This window comes from Protobothrops mucrosquamatus, unplaced genomic scaffold, assembly GCF_001527695.2.
Source record: "Protobothrops mucrosquamatus isolate PMUCROS unplaced genomic scaffold, P.Mucros_1.0 scaffold1600, whole genome shotgun sequence".
NCBI classification, from domain to species: Eukaryota; Metazoa; Chordata; class Lepidosauria; order Squamata; family Viperidae; genus Protobothrops; species Protobothrops mucrosquamatus.
The window spans coordinates 170,024-186,374 of NW_015387763.1; the positions used below are offsets into that span (position 1 = coordinate 170,024).

The 16,351-nt window shown below is 41.6% G+C and overlaps 1 protein-coding gene across 1 annotated transcript; it reads left to right on the forward strand.

Moving 5' to 3' along the window:
* The first annotated feature begins 5,950 nt into the window (after nt 1-5,950).
* LOC107293377 (phospholipase A2 inhibitor 1) lies at nt 5,951-15,648 on the forward strand. Its single transcript, XM_015822528.1, has 5 exons — nt 5,951-5,999; nt 10,208-10,324; nt 11,679-11,831; nt 14,515-14,655; nt 15,506-15,648. The coding sequence occupies exons 1-5, from the start codon at nt 5,951-5,953 to the stop codon at nt 15,646-15,648; spliced, it is 603 nt and encodes a 200-aa protein (XP_015678014.1).
* The last annotated feature ends 703 nt before the right edge of the window (nt 15,649-16,351 follow it).

A 16,351-nucleotide genomic window follows, 5' to 3' on the forward strand; every position in this document is an offset into this window, starting at 1 on the left:
ATAGACAGTTTCATCCAGGTGTCGAGGGAATTGCTGTGCAACCACACTCTCGACAACCTTCGCCATAAAGCGAAGGTTGGAGACCGGGCGATAGTTAGCTAGCTCATCTGGGTTCAGGGAAGGCTTCTTGAGGAGGGGCCTCACAACGGCCTCTTTAAGGGCCGCAGGGAAGACACCCTCCTGCAAAGAAGCGTTCACATCATTTGCTTAATAGCTGCTTAATAGCTGCAGTGATTTCATTTAACAACCATTGCATTAAAAAAGTGGAAAAAATGGGGAAGACAACATTAACATCAGATGGATTTGTAACTGGCTGACAAGCTGCACTCAAAGTGTAGTCTTTAATGGAACTGCATCTCTATATAAGAAACAGTTGCTGGAATTGGGTATGTCTAGTTTAATGAAGAGAAGGACAAGGGAAGACATGATAGTAGTGTTCCAATATCTCAGGGGCTGCCCCAAAGAAGAGGGAGTCAAGCTATTCTCCAAAGCGCCTGGAGGCAGGACAAGGAGCAACGGATGGAAACTAATCAAGGAGAGAAGCAACCTAGCACTAATGTGGAATTTCCTGACTGGTAGAACAATTAATCAGTGGAACAATCTGCCTCCAATACTGGAGAATTTGAAGAAGAGATTGGAAAACTATTTGTCTGAAGGGGTATAGGGTTTCCTGCCTGAGCAGGGGGTTGGACTAGAAGACCTCCAAGGTCCCTTCCAACTCTGTTATTCTATTCTATTCTACATGGAAGGAAAGAAGCTGTCTCGTACCCCAAAGTTCTGTTTTAGGCCCAGTATTCTTTAATATCTGCATAAATGGTTTAGATGAGAGAATAGAAGGGGAACTCATCAGATTTGCAGATGACAGCAAGTTGGCAAGTATTGCCAACCCCCCAGAAGATAGGTTCAAGATCCAGGTGGATCTTTGAACAATGCATCCTATCTAACAAATTCAGAGTAGAGAAAAAGCAAGGTCTTACATTTAGGCAAGAAAAATCAAATGCACAGGTTTAGAATAGGCAAAATATGGCTCCATAGCAGTAACTGTGAGAAGGATCTTGGAGTCCTAGTGGACAATCACTTAAATATGAGCCAGCAGGGTGCTACAGATGCCAAAAAAGCCAATGCAAAACTATGTGGCATCAAGAGAGGGATAGAATCAAGATCACATGAAGTGTTAGTGCCGCTTTATAAGGCCCTGATAAGACCACATTTGGAATACTGCATCCAGTTTTGGTCACCAAGATATAAAAAAGATGTTGAGACTCTAAAAAGGGTGCAAAGAAGAGCAATGGATGGAAGCTAACCAAGGAGAGAAGCAACCTAGAACTAAGGAGAAATTTCCTGACAGTGAGAACAATCAATCAGTAGAACAGCTTTCCTTTAAGAATTGTGGGTGCTCCAACACTGGAAGTTTTTAAGAAGAAATTGAACAACCATTTGTCTGAAATGGTATAGTGTCTCGTACTTGAGCAGGGATTTGGACTAGAAGACCTTCAAGATCCCTTCCAATTCTGGTGATGATGATGATCATAACGTTGGGCACAATTCAACTCCCTTGCTTAGCGGTGGAAATTTTGATCCCAATGGTGTTCATAATTTGAGGATTATCTGTACGTGCCTATAAACATTTATCCAAGTTCTGTGATGTTCATCTAGGTGTTTTTCTTTAACAGTAGCCAAATATAGATAAATGGCAGATAAATGGCTTTGCCAGCATTCTCACTGTGCTAATATTAAGTTTGGAAGATGGGGAGATGGGTGCAAGACTAAGGATTACACCACACTTGCCCAAAACAAATGAAACCCTCATAAGAGAACATCGTGATTCTGGAATGTCTGATACCACATAGATAACTGACTATTAATATAAATACAGCTTGTAAATTATTACTGAAGTTGAAGAGTGGACTCAGGGCCTATGTTTCAATGGAAGCCACCTGGAATAGTTTGGAGAGGCTGGAGATCCCATGTAAAGACGACTAGAATCCTGTTTAATGAACTAACCTCCAGCCCGCCATAACTCTATCAACTCTGGGCCCAATGGCCTTGGGTTCCCACAGCTGAGTTATTATTGTTATGACTAGCTGGACTCTCATCCACTTTCCCCCTCCAACTAACTCTAAAGCAATAGAGAAAAATGGCTGCATTTCCATCTGTTGTCAAAGCAGGAACATCCAATGTTAGCAGCGTTGACACAGTTAGTCGGAGCCTTCTTGAACAGAAGGAGCAGAAGAGATTCAAAATGGAGTGGATCCTGTTTTCCACATGGGGTATGGCTCTGACATCTCTAGACGGGTACAGTATCTGTTCTGATAAATAAGGGTGTCTTTATAGCATCCCAATTCAACAGCCAAGGACAATGTGTCCATCTCACAACAATTAAAGGCCTATCAAAGTTTCAAAACAGTAATGGAAGAAAGTAAGATGCCAGCACATAATAACTTTTTAAAAATCTTATGCTTTAAGCTGTAACTATTTTTAATTTACAGTTCAAGGTAGGGGGAATAGTAAATGCACAACAACAGTAGGTAAGCAGGTAAACTAGATACTTGTTGTTTTTTTTTAACACTAGCCAAGTATGGATAAATGGCAGATAAATGGCTTTGCTAATATTCTCACTGTGCTAATATTAACTTTGGAAGATGGGACATGGGTGCAAGTCTAAGGATTACACCACACTTGCCCAAAACAAATGAAACCTTCATAAGAGAACATCGTGATTCTGGAATGTCTGATACCACATAGATAACTGACTATTACTATAGATACAGCTTGTAAATTATTACTGAAGTTGAAGAGTGGACTCAGGGCCTATGTTTCAATGGAATCCACTTGGAATAATTTGCAGAGGCTGGAGATCCCATGTAAAGACGCCTAGAATCCTACTTAATGAACTAACCCATTTTCTGATGGTGGCTGTTACCAGTAAGCATCACCAGCAGTCCTCAATTTACGACCACCACCGGGAGATAAAATTCCCATTGCTAAGCAAGGTGGTTGTTAATTGAGACATATCTGAACCCTTTTTTGCCACAGTTAAGTACTTAGATAGGATAACAGAGTTGGAAGTTACCTTGGACGTCTTCTAATCCAACCCCCTGCTCAAGCAAGAGACTTTATACCATTTCAGAGAAATTGTTCTCCAATCTCTTCTTAAAAACCTCCAGTGTTGGACCACCCACAACTTCTGTAGGCAAGCTGTTCCTCTGGTCAATTGTTCTCACTGTCAGGAAATTTCTTCTTAGTTCTAGGTTGGTTCTCTCCTTGTTTGGTTTCCATCCATTGCTTCTTGTCCTGCCTTCAGGTGCTTTGGAGAATAGGTTAATCCCCTCTTCTTTGTGGCAGCCCCTTCAATATTGGATCACTGCTATCATGTCCCTCTCGTCCTTCTCTTCATTAAACTAGACATACCCAATTCCAGCAATCGTTAATAATAATAATAATAATAATAATAATAATAATAATAATAATAATAATAATAATAATAATAATAATAATAATAATAATAATAAAGTTGGAAGGGACCTTGGAGGTCATCTAGTCCAACCCCCAGCTCAGGCAGGAAACCCTATACCATTTTGGACAAATGGCTGTCCAGTTTCTTCTTAAAAACTTCCAGTGTTGGTGCATTCACTGCTTCTGGAAGCAGGTTGTTCCACTGGTTAATTGTTCTAACTGTCAGGAAGTTTCTCCTTAGTTCTAGGTTGCTTCTCTCCTTGGTTAGCTTCCACCTGTTGCTCCTTGTCCTGCCTTCAGGCGCTTTGGAGAATAGCTTGACTCCCTCTTCTTTGTGGCAGCCCCTGAGATATTGGAACGCTGCTATCATGTCCCCCCTCATCCTTCTCTTCGTTAAACTAGACATACCCAATTCCAGCAACCGTTCCTTATATGTTTTAGCCTCCAGTCCCCTAATCATCTTTGTTGCTCTTCTCTGCACTCTTTCTAGAGTCTCAATGCCTTTTTTAATATCGTGGTGACCAAAACTGGATGCAGTATTCCAAGTGTGGTCTTACCAACCAGGTTAAAGAATTTGAGTAGTAGAATCTAATAAAGGAGCCTCTGCCCACATCCTTTGGAGCATCTTAGCCATCAAGGTGATATGATATAGCCAGGAGATTGCTAACATTAACTGGCTGCCATATCTTCATGGCTTCACATGTTTTGCCTTGGAGGGACTGTTCTTTAGCACCAACCAGGGAACATATTGGACATTCCGTGATTTAAGGGATGGCACAAATAGTCAATCGGAACAGTTCCCAATGTGTAGAAACGATATTGAATAGGAAATTGCCCCCTCCTCCCCCAACAAAGTAAAAATTTGCCTTGCATTTTGGAAAAAAAACACCTAGATTTGACCAGCCCCATGCAATATGGATAACACTGAACTGAATTCACACTGGCCATGGTAGATGTGCAGATGCCCTCCATACATAGGACAAAACACCATCACTGAATTGTGATTGCAGGGCTGGAAAACAACATGTAGTGCCAAAATAGAAACTATAATGGAGACTTTGCTGATTTCCTGGCTGCGACAAATCAAGTGAAAATTATATCTGTAATCTAGATGGATATTTATAATATTTATATGTTGGGTTTCATATTTTGTATTTTTATCTCCGGTGTTTTTATCAAAAAGTGATGTGAATGTGCCATAAGATAAATAAATACCCCCGAGGTGAGGTGAGGCCCCACTCTTCTAGTCTTCCAGAAGAGCTTTAAGACCTGTCAATTAGCATGGGGGGGTATCTAAGAGTGTGATACAACTCTTAGACCCCCATGGGTGTGGTGTCTAGGACAACTCGCCATGACCAACTTGCCACAGGACAATTTGGTTACTATTATTATTTGGTGACCATGTTTTTGTCAAAATTATTGTAACTCTCGTATTTCTCGGTTGACTTTCTTTATGATTACTATTGGCCACAGTTCCATAAAAATTAATTTCACTTTTGTATTTGTTGAATGGTTCCATGGAGACTTATCCAGTGGCAAGTTGGCTGCATTCAGTTGGCCATGGAAAGATGGCCATGCTGAATTGGCCAAGACTTGGCTGCGTTGAGTTGGCCATGGAGAGTTAGCCATGCTGAATTGGCCAAGACTTGGCTGCGTTGAGTTGGCCATGGAGAGTTGGCCATGCTGAATTGGCCAAGACTTGCGTTGAGTTGGTCATGGAGAGTTGGCCATGCTGAATTGGCCATGACTTGGCTGTGGTGAGTTGTCTCTGGGATGGCTGATGACTTGAAGGCAGTCCCTGTATCTTGCTAAACTTTTAGTCTTGTTAACTCTGATTTTATTTTTTACTTGTAATTTTGTAAGTTTTCACCTTATTTTTAACTCCATCTTCCACTTGCATTTAATATTATTTTAATATTGTTTTACGAGGTTGTTTGGAAAAAACCCAGAGTCATTTAAGTGAGATGGGCAGTGTGGAAATTTGATAAATGAATAAATAAAATCAAGGCTGTCCTCAGCAGGGGTTCTGAGCCCAGGGTGAGTCATCCCTATGAGTCCTTGCTAATGTTCTTTTGAGCCTGGAACTGTTTGTCTAATGATGGTGCCTCTCTGGTTACTGACCTCAGCTTGGTTTATCTTTGGTTGGTTCCAGGACTGAACCGCTACATGATAGTTTGACTTGATGGCTGTTATTGGACTTTGCTCAAGAGGGAGATAAAAAGGTAAAATCCAATGGCTCAAGCCAATGAAAGCAAAGAATAAATGTGCTTACAAGGCTATGCCCTGAACATTGCAAACTTTCTAGATGGTCACCTAAGTTGACCACTTTGTGTTTGCTTTTTGATTAGTGGGCTGGCCCTAAATTACGGGGAGGGGTTTCCCATTTTTAAACTTGTGCTTGTTTCATGTTCTGAAGATTCTCTGGTTTCAGCAGCATCCAGAACTTCACTGAGGTCAACCTCTCCAGTCCAGCTCTGATCCTCACCAAAGAGCCATGAAATCTCTACACATCATCTGCCTTCTTTTCATTTTCGTAGCCAGAGGTAAGGAGATGTCATTGCAGAATGTCCTGAGGCAAATGAGTTCCGAGTCTTCGGTTGCCTTCTTTTCAATGTTCTCAATTTCTCCATCTTCAACGTCATGCCATCTGCTTGGATGCAAGCATGAATTTATGTAGTCATCTGGAAGCAGGGATGCAATGCTCTGCAGGCTTCTGCCTGTATTTAAGCAAACCTCAGTTCCCCATAGTTCTTGTCCCTCAGTCTTGAAAAGTTAGAAACCTCGAGGAGCTGAGTTTTGTGTAGGCACCCTTAGGTGTAATATGTACCTTCCTGCTCCTGCTAACTTAATACCTACATTTTGCCTTACTTAGGTATTACGTAACGGTTGCTGGAATTGGGTAGGTCTAGTTTAATGAAGAGAAGGACGAGGGGGGGACATGATAGCAGTCTTCCAATATCTCAGGGGCTGCCCCAAAGAAGAGGGAGTCAAGCTATTCTCCAAAGCGCCTGAAGGCAGGACAAGAAGCAATGGATGGAAACTAACCAGGGAGAGAAGCAACCTAGAACTAAGGAGAAGCTTCCTGACAGTCAGAATAATTAACCAGTGGAAGGGCTTGCCTCCAGAAGTTGTGGATGCTCCAACACTGGAGGTTTTTAGGAAGAGACTGGACAGCCATTTGTCTGAAATGGTATAGGGTTTCCTGCCTGAGCAGAGGAGTTGAACTAGATGACCTCCAAGGTCCCTTCTAACTCTGTTATTCTATATTCTAAATCTTTGCTCAAAACATGGGCACTAAATTCAATGACCCCAGAGAGACAGCTGGCCTCTGCAATTGGCTCCATTTGCCAAATGGCAACTTTATTATTATTATTATTATTATTATTATTATTATTATTATTATTATTATTATTATTATTATTATTATTATTATTATTATTATTATTATTCATCGCACAGTCAGCCAGATGTTCAGACTGGATTTGGCATTTTTGTCTACCTATCAAGTCCTTACCAAGGACCTGGGATAGGCAGATGTGGATATTTGATGGTATTATAGATATCGTCGCAGGATGGAAGCAGTTCCCAGTAAGGCCGCCTTTTGCAATTGACTAATGGAGAATTTGTCAATGCCAATGGTGTTCAAGTAGTGCTTGATTGCAGCTTAAAGACTGATAACTATCCACTAATATTTTCCACTTACTTGAATTGTATTGGACATAAGTTAGCTTGGAGGTTACGTGTATTATTTAACAACGAATCATTTGGTTGGAAAACGATAAACATAGAGGAATATAGTCTGGGTCTGTGACCAGTTCCTCTGGATAAATTGGATGAAGTTAGGTGTTTCCATCTTCCAATTCTCAGTCCAGTGTAACTGATACCATCATCTTGTAAAGCCTTAGAAAGAGCTGAAGAACATTGCAGCTTCTTTGATGCCATTGATTTATTTGTCTAGGCCAGGGGTAGGCAACCTCAGCTCTTTTATGACTGGTGGACTTCAACTCCCAGAATTCCTGAGCCGGCATGGCTCAGCATGGAAACCTCTCCCTTTCCCCTCAGCATGGCTGGCTCAGGAATTCTGGGAGTTGAAGTCCACGAGTCATAAAAGAGCCAAGGTTGCCTACCACTGTCCTAGAGGGAGCTGGGCTGTGTGGTTAGCATAAACCTAGACCAGGGGTAGGCAACCTTGGCTCTTTTATGACTGGTGGACTTCAACTCCCAGAATTCCTGAGCCAACATGGCTCAGCTTGGAAACCTCTCCCTTTCCCCTCAGCATGGCTGGCTCAGGAATTCTAGGAGTTGAAGTCCACCAGTCATAAAAGAGCCAAGGTTGCCTACCCCTGGTCTAGGGAGATTCTCAGTCATCCAGGTCATGGTTGTCCCAAAGGTGCTTTTTCAGGAGGCAACTGGACTTCCTTTGTTTTTCCTTGAAGACGTTTTGCTTCTTCATTGAAGAATCTTCTTCAGTTCAGCATCAGTTCAGAACTGAAGAAGCATCTTGGATGGGAAGTGAAAGGTCTTCAAGACAAAAACCACCTTTGGGACATTACTTCATTTGTCTTATTCGTGTACTTCGGAATGGGGGCAAGTGATGTCACATCCACTGTGTCATCTTGCTAATGACATAAATGTTCTCTGAGGTCATTACAGGATCGGACGGCTGCAGGGATCAAACCAGGTTATTACAGCCATATAGCCAGAAACAGTAAAATATCCAATTGTATGCTACTTACATACATACATATAGAACAGAACAGAAAGAACAGAACAGAACAGAATAGAATAGAAAAGAAAATCTTTATTGTCATTGTGTATCTCACAACAAAATTGAATGCACTGAGCATGATCTAATGATGAATAAGAACACACATAATAAAATTACTTTGAAAAAGTATTATTAAAAAAAGATGAATGTATCCAAACAAATGATGGTGCACTGTCCTTGACTTATAGCCATTTGCTTAGCAACCACTTCATCTTTATTACTGCCAAAAGGCCAGCCCTATTAACTGTTAAACAGCAAAAAAAAAAAAAAAAAAAGCCTTATCACTAGTTAATACAGTCCTATTAATGTTTGGATATATTCCACCGACATTTTGCAATCTCCTTTAAGTTAGGCTATAAATTATTAAATTATTAAACAGATTTTACTGCGCAGAGGATAAAGAAATCTGCTCCTTCTTACTGATAAAAGCAGAAAAGGATAAGACAGACCCAAGGGCTGCAGTGACGTCATGTCGCCATGCTTGTGGTGTCATCATGGCTTTGACCAGACGTCTCTTTTGCCCTCTCTGGGTGACCACATTCTGTAAGTTTTTTTCCTACCACCACCACTTGCAAGGCTATAACTGAACCTGTGATTTTCTGAATGGAAAGCACACACCTTATTTCTGAACTAATGCTGTCCCCATATCAACTCTCCTGAAATGACCAGCCTTTCTCCCTGCTCTTTAGAGCATTTCTCGATTTGCTAGTTGAGTTCCATTTATAATAATAACAACAACAACAACAACAACCCGGACTTAACAATTGTCGATAAGAAAGACAAAAAAGTCTGGAGAGTGGGCATGGCAGTGCCTGGAGACAGCAGAATAGACGAGAAAGAACTGGAGAAGATAACAAAATACAAAGACCTACAAATAGAAATAGAAAGACTGTGGCAAAGGCAAGCAAGGGTAGTGCCAATAGTAATAGGTGCCTTGGGTGCAATCCCAAAACAACTGGAGCACCACTTGGACACCATTGGCATTGACAAATTTGCCATTAGTCAACTGCAAAAGGCGGCCTTACTAGGAACTGCGAAACGTCTTCAAGAAGAGGGGAAAAAAAACCAAGAAAGTTCAGTTGACTTTTGAAAAGCACCTTTGGGACAACCATGACTGTGTGACTGAGAATCTCCATAGACATCACTGTCTCCCACTCTCTATCCTAGTGCCTTAATCCCTAGATAAAACTGGTTCAATAATAATAATAATAATAATAATAATAATAATAATAATAATAATAATAATAATAATAATAATAATAATAATAATAATAATAATAATAATAATAATAATAATAATAATAATTCAAACAGACAGGCACCTGCCACATACCACCCCAGATTTAACAATTGTCGATAAGGAAGACAAAAAAAGTCTGGATAGTGGATGTGGCAGTGCCTGGAGACAGCAGAATAGACGAGAAAAAACTGGAGAAGATAACAAAATATAAAGACCTACAAATAGAAATAGAATGACTGTGGCAAAGGCAAGCAAGGGTAGTACCAATAGTAATAGGCGCCTTGGGTGCAATCCCAAAACAACTGGAGCACCACTTGAACACCTTCATTGGCATTGACAAATTTGCCATTAGTCAATTGCAAAAGGCAGCCTTACTAGGAACTGCTTCTATCCTGCGACGATATCTGCAATACCATCAAACATCCACATCTGCCTATCCCGGGTCCTTGGGAAGGACTCGATAGGTAGACAAAAATGCCAAATCCAGTCTGAACATCTGGCTGACTGTGCGATGATCAATAATAATAATAATAATAATAATAATAATAATAATAATAATAATAATAATAATAATAATAATAATAATAATAATAATAATAATAATAATCTGGGCTTCAGGAATTGGATTCCTCACAAGTAATTGATCGGCCCCGACATTTCAGAATATTGAAGAACTCTGGGGAAGGCCACGGGATAATAGAATTAACCAGGCACATGTTTTTCTTTTTTCTTTTTTTTTCCAGGAAACTCTCGCTCATGTGACTTTTGTCACAACATAGGAGCAGATTGCGAAGGTTTCCAACATGAATGTTCCTCTCCAGAAGATGAATGTGGCAAGGTCTTTCTGGAGCTTTCGTCAGGTAAAACCACAGTGACCACTCCCCTCATTTCCTTCCAATAAAATGAGAATCTTCTCTAAGGCCCCCTTTCTCGATGGAGTAACTTTCTCAAGAGGGTTTGTTCTGGCGACCACATGCATTGTCCTTGCCTATAGAGTAGACATGTCAAACACAAGGCCCGGGGGCCAGATGCGGCCTGCGAAGTGGTTTCATGTGGCCCGCGAAGCCATCCTGGAAACAGTGAGGGAACGGCCCCCGCTGCCTTGGCCCTGGTCCAGGCCGGCCGGGAGCCAATGTACAATTTTGTGGTGGCCATCTATGCTGAAATGTATTCAGTCTTAGCTCCACAAGGCTGTCTAGAAACAGCGAGGAACCAGCCCCTGCTGTGTCGGCCCTACCCCCTGGGTGCATGCTGGGGAGGTGTCACCCTTTGTGAGGAATGAAGAAATGCACCATGCCTTGGCGCTTGCCCCGGTCCCACCTCCTTCTGCCAGAGACCCTCAGATCTGTCCCACTCCTGCCCAGGCCCCCACAGGCACCCTTGACGTGAACGATGTAGAGCTGCCACATCCACTCCATCCACGCCCACCCAGTAGGCCACACACACACCTCCAGGGCAACTGCAATGCTGATGTGGCCCTCAATGAAATTGAGTTTGACACCCCTGCTATAGAGTCTTCTTGGGAACAATGCAGAACAGTTTCCTTTAGCCTGCATTGTGAATGTTTTTATTTTATTTTTCATTCTAAACTAAAGCTTGGGGTTCCCCAGGGGCTGTTGCCCCCCGGAATTAACCTGACCAGGTTGTCAAGGTTAACTGATTGATATCATACCTGCTGGTATGATTCTCAGCAATTGCTGGCTTAAGCTAAATTTCTCCCAGGAACATTATTCTCCACTGTTCTGTAAAAAAAGAAAATATTTTGAAATTTCCCACAGAGAAGATTCTGAACAGATTCCAGAGAAGATTCTGAATTTCACACCCCTGGTTTATTGGGATGTTTCAGAATTGCCCCTCCCTATAGTGTCAGCTATAATGGTTAAACCAGTAACAGCCTTGGGAAGGGGGCTTCCAAAAGTCCACAACTCTCTCCGGGTTTATTCAAAGTAAAAGTTGCCCTCACTTCTTCAGGGATCATAACAGCAATAAAGGAGCAGGGGGGGGGGAGGTCTGTGAAATTTTTCTCGACTTGTAAATAACACGTACAGTAGATATTGGGCGCTTGCATTTGAGGGTTGGCTATTGCTTTTGAAATATATTTTTGCTTGCATGAGTTGTATGATCTTCTGGGCGTTTAGCATGACCTGTCATCAAATCAACAGCTCCACCAAGTTAAACCCCCCCCCCTTCCTTTTTTTTTCTTCCTTCGCACAGCATCGCTGTCAGTCCGAACTGTGCACAAAAACTGTTTCTCATCCAGCGTCTGCAAACTTAGGCACTTTGATGTAAATATTGGGCATGACTCATATGTAAGAGGAAGAATCAATTGCTGTGAGAAAGAACCGTGTGAAGACCAATCGTTTCCGGGTATGTTTGCTCAGAAGGACTAGGATCCTGATCTCCCAACACGTTCCCTATTTTAGAGGGTAATATAGGCCACGGGAGACCTCCTTCCTGCCCTGTCAAACTTCCTCCCTCACCATCTAACAAATACACACTGATTTTGTCCTGGCTGACAAGCTTTTATGCTTTGTTTTGTTTTTTAAATCCAATTTGCCAATGTTGGATAAACAGAGTATTGACCTTGATTTAATGGGTTTAGCTTCCCTCGTTGATCTGAGGTTTAAGAGTTACTGTTCCGTAAGAACAGCAGGTCGTGAGATTAGCCGAGCTTGCAAATTAACTAAAGTTGCAGAAATGGTGAAGCTGAGCAGTTTGATCTGAGAAAAAAAAATGATAAAGACTTTTTTTTTTAAAAAAAAGACTGAAACCTAATATGGACTTTTATTGAAAGAAGAAAAAAAAACAAACAGATGATTTGGGGGTTAAAAATGAGGCAAAGAGGTTTAAGATGAGAATTACTTGATGGTAATTATAGGGTTGCCAGGTCTGCTTCCAAAAAATAGCGGACAAGCGGGGGGGGGGGGTTAAGTAGTAAAAAAGTAGACTGTACAGCTTTAGATTATGTACCATTTCATCATAAAGCTTTTGAATAAAAAAAATGTCCACTATTTTGTGAAAAAAAAGTGAACATAATGTGAAAAAAGTGGACTGTCCACTCAAATAGTGGACACCTTGCTTCTCCAAGTAGGGGGCAGCACAAAGATCTAAAGAATTTTGCAAGCCGGTTTAAAGCACCTTTGAGAGAGAACATTCTCCACGCACGGAGGGTGGTGTCACAGGGAAACTGGTGAATTAGCACCAGGTTCAATTCATATGCTAATATTCCCTGGGGGACTTTAATCTGGTCACTTTCTCTCAATCCCACCCATCTCACAGCGTCATTTTGGGACACAATCGGAGGAAGATATCCTTTGTATATCCCTTGAATGAAAGAGCGGAATACAAACCGGGGGGGGGGGGAAATAAATAAACAAGAAGGACAGCCTTGCTTGGCATCTTTCAAGAGTCTACTCTGGCCCATCTAAAGAGTTTGAGTGTGAGGGCAGAGATGTAGAGAATCTTTCCCTTCCCCCCACTTTCAGGAATTCAAAACGTTTGAGCAAAGTTGGAGTAGCACAAAGAAATTCAGTGACCTTGATAAGGACATTTTCAGTTCATTTCAGGGCCAAACGTTGTACAAACATTCTGTTTGCACAACGTTTGCATGCTCATCCTGGGAAGCTCAGCTGTTTGATGGATTGATTGCATGCCATCAAGTCCTTCCTGATTCCTAGTGATCGCATAGATTTCCTCCCCGATGTTCTGTCTCTCACCTGACCCTTCACCTGTTCCAGGGTTGAACCCATTAGCAATATAGCTAAGTCTACCCACCTTGCTGCGGGTCATCTTCTCTTTCCTTCCACCTTTCCCAGCATTACAGCCTTCTCCAAAAAGCTTGGCCTTCACAAAATGGGTCTGAAATAGGATCATTTGAGCCTGGTTATGTGTACTTGATAGGATCAAACTAGGTTATCCAGTTCTTCCCAATCTCAACTCCAGCCGTTCCTGGTAGGCGGGTACAATATGGTCTCTTCCTTGTTAAGCATAACCATGAGCAGGAATGTCTATGGAGATTCTCAGTCATCCAGGTCATGGTTGTCCCAAAGATGTTTTTTTCAAAAGACAGCTGGGCTTTCTCTTGTTTTCCCCTGAAGACGTTTTGCTTCTCATCCAAGAAGCTTCTTCAGTTCCGACTGAGTAGTGGAGGATGGAAGGATTTATATTCCTTGCACTCTTTCTGAGAGTCGTTGAGGCCACTTGGCCCTCAGGCTCTCCTGAAACGTGCAAATGGGTGTGGCACCATCTATCTCCTGATTACAGTCCTTTCAGCAGCTCCAAGAAGGTTCCACGGCCATTTGCAATGTTCAGGTAACCCTGAGGGCACAAATAAATCTCTAAGTGGCCTCAATGACTCTCAGAAAGAGTACTAATGACCAGATGACCACGAATGGGAATGTCTATGGCAGGGGTAGGCAACCTTGGCTCTTTTATGACTCATGGACTTCAACTCCCAGAATTCCTGAGCCAGCATGGCTCAGTATGGAAATCTCTCCCTTTTCTCTCAGCGTGGCTGGCTCAGGAATTCTGGGAGTTGAAGTCCACGAGTTATGAAGAGGCCAAGGTTGCCTACCTCTGGTCTATGGAGATTCTCAGTCATCCAGGTCATGGTTGTCCCAAAGGTGCTTTTTTTAAACAACAACAACAACAACAACAACTGAGCTTCCTTTTGTTTTTCCTCAAAGATGTTTCCCTTCTCATCCAAGAAGCTTCTTTAGTTCTTTTTTTTAGAACTGGAGAACTGAAGAAGCTTCTTGGATGAGAAGCGAAACATCTTCAAGGAAAAACAAAGGAAGTCCAGTTGCCTTTTGAAAAAAAAAAGACCCTTTGGGGACACGAGCAGGAATATGAAGGGGGTGGAAATTGTATTGGGTTAACGTTTTGGTGATGGTATTCCAAAGTTTACACAGCACTGTAAATGCGTGCACTTTTGAAAAAGTTGACAGCAGAGTCTACAGAAGTCCCAGACCTTTGTTTGGCATGAATGATCTTTTTGTTGATCTTTCACTTCCTGTTTGTTTTTTTGTTGTTTCATTGTTTTATTTTGCAGGACTGCCCCTCTCCCAACCAAATGGATACTATTGCCCTGGCTCACTTGGCCTTTTTACGAAGGACAGCACTGAATTTGAAGCTATTTGCAAAGGAACCGAGACTAAGTGCATTAACATCGTGGGACACAGATATGAACATTGTAATTCTTTTTCTTTTTAAAGCGATTGTGGGCTGCAGCAATCATACAAGGCATGGTGCTGTCAGTGGAAGCTGAAATGGGCAAATGATCAGAGACACCCACCTCCACACACACACACACACACACTGCACTGCAGAATAGAAATGAACCCACTTTATTTTGCAATCTTTGGTAACGAGAGAAATAATAGTGTAAAGATATTTTTCTAAGGTGTAAAGGAAACAGTTACTGGGTCCAAAGTCAAAAATTCCATCACTGTGTGGTATATATTTGCATAATGATTACCTTGCTTTACAAGGTGGTTAAAAAAGGATGAAGTCAAGATGGGTGGGTATGTTCACACAACATGCTTAATGTAATAATTGGGGGGGAGGGTGGACATAATATCTTGAATTAAGTGAAGGATGCTGACACAACGCCCTAAGCCACAGGTTTCCAAACTTGGCAACTTTAAGACTTGTGGGCTTCAATTCCCAGAATTCCTCAGACCCCTGTCCTAAGTCAATGTTTCTCAAGCTTGATAGTTTGAAAACGTGTGGACTTCAACTCCCAGAATTCCCCAGCCAGCATGGCTGGCTGAGGAATTCTGGGTGTTGAAGTCCATACTTTGTCAAGTTGCCAAGGTTGAATCAACCTAGAAATAGGGAGAGATTTCCTGACAGTGAGAACAATTAATAAGTGGAAAAGCTTGCCTTCACTGGAGGTTTTTAAAAAGAGATTGGACAACCATCTGTCTGAAATGGTATAGGGTCTCCTACTTGAGCAGGGCTTGGATTAGAAGACCTCTAAGGGCCCTTCCAATGCTGTTATTCTGTTTTTCTGACCCGCATCTTGTTGGTTATTTCTTCAGATCCTGGAGACATCGCTTATAATCTCAAAGGTTGCGTTTCTTCCTGTCCTCTGTTGAGTTTGAGCAATGCAACCCATGAAGAAAACAGAAATTATCTGGAGAAAGTTGAATGTAAGGACGCCCTCCAAGTTGAAAAACAATAAAGGTCAGCAATTTCATCCAATAGAACCGGCGTCATTGAAATGACTCTGAATGGAAACTTACAGTTTTAAGTGGTGATTCTTCCTGTTGACTAATTCTTAGAATTAAAAAAATAAAAAGAAAAAGAAAAGAAGCCTACAGGCTGAGTTGGATTTTCTATTTGTGTTTAGTGTTATTTTTAGTTGATTTTAATTTTAGTTTAGGCTTTCTTTCCAGAGAAAGCGCTGTGTTTGGAATGTTTGTATGAAAGCTAATCTTTGCTGAAAACATTAATTTCAATTGTTTTATTTATTTGATGGATTTATACCCTCCTTACCAATGCTGGCTGGGGAATTCTGGGAGTTGAAGTTCACACATCTTCAAGTTGCCAAGGTTGAGAAACATTGCTCTAGAACAGGGGTCTTCAAACTTGGCCCTTTTATGACTTGTGGACTTCAACTCCCAGAATTCCTCAGCCTGGCTGAGGAATTCTGGGAGTTGAAGTCCACAAGTCATAAAAGGGCCAAGTTTGAAGACCCCTATACCCCTGCTTTAGAAGCTCAAGGAGATGCGCATAGCATTCCCTCTACCAATTTTTCCTTACAAAAACAACCTTGTGAGAGAGATTGATGGAGAGAAAGCAAATATCCCAGTCATTCAGTAAGCTAGTGGTAGATTTCTGCCCACATCAACAGAGGACATTTATTGGATAGTGAACTCAGACTG

What these genes read in the sequence shown, in the direction of transcription:
- LOC107293377 (XM_015822528.1), top strand. Translation starts at nt 5,951, where the DNA reads ATGAAATCTCTACACATCATCTGCCTTCTTTTCATTTTCGTAGCCAGA. An exon ending in TTTCATTTTCGTAGCCAGAG is followed by an intron (nt 6,000 to 10,207) that starts GTAAGGAGATGT and finishes TTTTTTTTCCAG; the next exon opens with GAAACTCTCGCTCATGTGAC. An exon ending in TGAAGACCAATCGTTTCCGG is followed by an intron (nt 11,832 to 14,514) that starts GTATGTTTGCTC and finishes TTTATTTTGCAG; the next exon opens with GACTGCCCCTCTCCCAACCA.